This window comes from Nematolebias whitei, chromosome 22 (assembly GCF_014905685.2).
Source record: "Nematolebias whitei isolate Nwh7 chromosome 22, NemWhi1, whole genome shotgun sequence".
NCBI lineage: Eukaryota > Metazoa > Chordata > Actinopteri > Cyprinodontiformes > Rivulidae > Nematolebias > Nematolebias whitei.
Genome location: NC_056519.1, coordinates 15,559,353 through 15,561,606, shown reverse-complemented (window position 1 = coordinate 15,561,606; position 2,254 = coordinate 15,559,353). Strand labels below are relative to the sequence as shown.

Genomic DNA, 2,254 nt, shown 5'->3' with positions numbered 1-2,254 from the left:
AAAAAAAAAAAAAAATGGAGGAAAAGTTTGATTTACATTTTTATGTTTCACATATGGACTCAACCATCTCACACTGTTGAAAGAATTTAAATCTGAACACATTTAATAACTGAACACTTGTTTCTTCAGCGCTCAGTGAGAGAAGTGAGCTCTTGCTCGTTCTGCCAGAAGTTTAAACCTGGGCTTGAATGGAGTCAGAGCCATTCTCGTGCATGTGTGGAGGTGCTCATTAGTAAGCCTGGAACGATATTTGGTTTTTATAATGTTCATTGTGGAGGAAGCTGCCTCTCAGTTGTATGTGGAGCCAAACATGATCAAGATCTTCTAGACTACTTGCTTCAGATGTGGAAAAGCTGAATCCGGAACCATTTGAAGCCAGAAAGTAGAAAGATCAGTCCTGACAAACTGCTCCTTCAGGGCCAAATCTGCTTGGAGATTAATTAACTGCATCTGTAGATGCCCATTTACCCACTTGAAGTGCTGTGTGACTTCCTTTGAGAAGCTCCTGACATCTGTGATGACAAATGGGTTCTGGATGAACATGGTGAGACACATCGCTGTCCCTGAACCTGTTCCTGCACTGCAGGGAAGTGGACACAGTCTCCCAGCAGGTCTTCCCTGAACGTCTCAAGTTTCCTCTGAAAGGCGCAGACAGCTGTCATGAGTTCACAAATTGAATTGTCCTTGCCCTGTAGCCTCAAGTTCAGTTCATTTAGATGTGAAGTAATGTCAACCAAAAAGGCCACGTTGTCCTGCCGTTTCTCGTTTTCTAGAAATTGAGAAAACCGTGTGGCCTTCTGACTTTTTAGCTCCACCAAAAAAAGTTGCCATTTCTCTCCTAACGGCTCAGAAGCGTGCTAAAACCCTGCCTTTGCTGAGCCATCGCACGTTGTTGTGCAGCAAAAGATCATCAGCACTGGCATCAACTTCTCCAAGGAATTCCCTCAGCATGCGATGCTGGTAGGAAGAGGATGCTCTAAGAAAATTTATCATTTTCATCATCGCATTCATCACCTTGGCATGCTCATCCGACAGGGAGGCACAGAGGACCGACTGATGAATGATGCAGTGGTAAGTTAGGATATCAGGATTGTTCTTCTTCAGTCTAGTTACAGCTCCCTTTTCTTTCCCTATCATAGCAGGAACTCCATCTGTGGTGACTGAGATCACTTTTTTGGGCTCTATTCCTCTATTTTCTAACATCCCATTATTGGCCAGGTAGGCGTCTTCTGTTGTTCTGGTCTGAAGAGGAGTGATATCTAGCAGATCTTCACAGAATGTTTTCTGGTCTGTATTATAAAACCTAACATTAACAGCTGAGCATTGTCACACACGTCAGTGGACTCATCCATAGCTAAACTTACACAAGGGGCCTTTTTCGTGGCTCCATCAAATGTCAAATGTCAGGATCTTCTCAAAGGAAGTCACAGTATTTTCAAGTGAGTAAATGCTATAGGCTATGATACAGGCAGAATTCGTAAAAATACAACATTGTTTCCAACTTAATAAGTTAACATTACATTTAGAAAAAAAAACAAAACTACATGATATTTAGTAATATAAATAAAATTATTGAAGTCCCATTTAAAATCGACAGTATTGAAATAAAATTTTGGGGTGTCGTTATTGATGAGAAGCTAATATGGAAATCTAGTAAATTACATAAGAATAAAAGTATCAAACTCCATTGCATTACTGTATAAAGTAAAATAGTTTGAGTGACAAAGCTTTGTATATATTGTATAATGTAATGACTTTTCCATATTTAATCTATTGTATTGAAGTTTGGGGAAAAGCATGCAAAACAATTACAAACCCTATTTTAAATTTTCCAAAAAAATAACTATAAGAATTATTAGTAGGCAGTGCTATGGTCACCCAACAAATCTATTATTTCATCAGTTAAAATTATTAAAATTGTATGATTTGGTTGAATATAGTATTTTACAAGTCATGTATAAAGCTCATAAAAATATTAGCCCCAAATATTCAATTAAAATGTGTTTAAAAAGAAAGTCATTATAACAACAAGAGAATGGAAATGTTTGTAAAACCTCCATTTAGAACTAGTCTGAAGGAGCTGCGTTGTAATTCAGGGAATAGGATTATGGAATTGCCTCGATATCACCATAAAAATTTCTGAAACAATTTATATATTTTTTTAAATGATTACGTTAAAATTAAGAAATTATGGAGCCAATTGAAGGATGCCTGATATTTTTGTTTTTACTTTAGAGATGTTCAAGCCCAAGTT

General features: G+C 37.3%; 1 protein-coding gene across 1 annotated transcript in view; it reads left to right on the top strand.

Moving 5' to 3' along the window:
• The first annotated feature begins 1,063 nt into the window (after nt 1–1,063).
• LOC119428502 (protein phosphatase 1 regulatory subunit 12A-like) overlaps nt 1,064–2,254 on the top strand; it is a 9,047-nt gene continuing 7,856 nt past the window's right edge. Inside the window, exon 1 of the mRNA XM_037696184.1 lies at nt 1,064–1,071. Coding sequence (XP_037552112.1) covers nt 1,064–1,071 — 8 coding nt within the window. The remainder of the gene's footprint in view (nt 1,072–2,254) is intronic.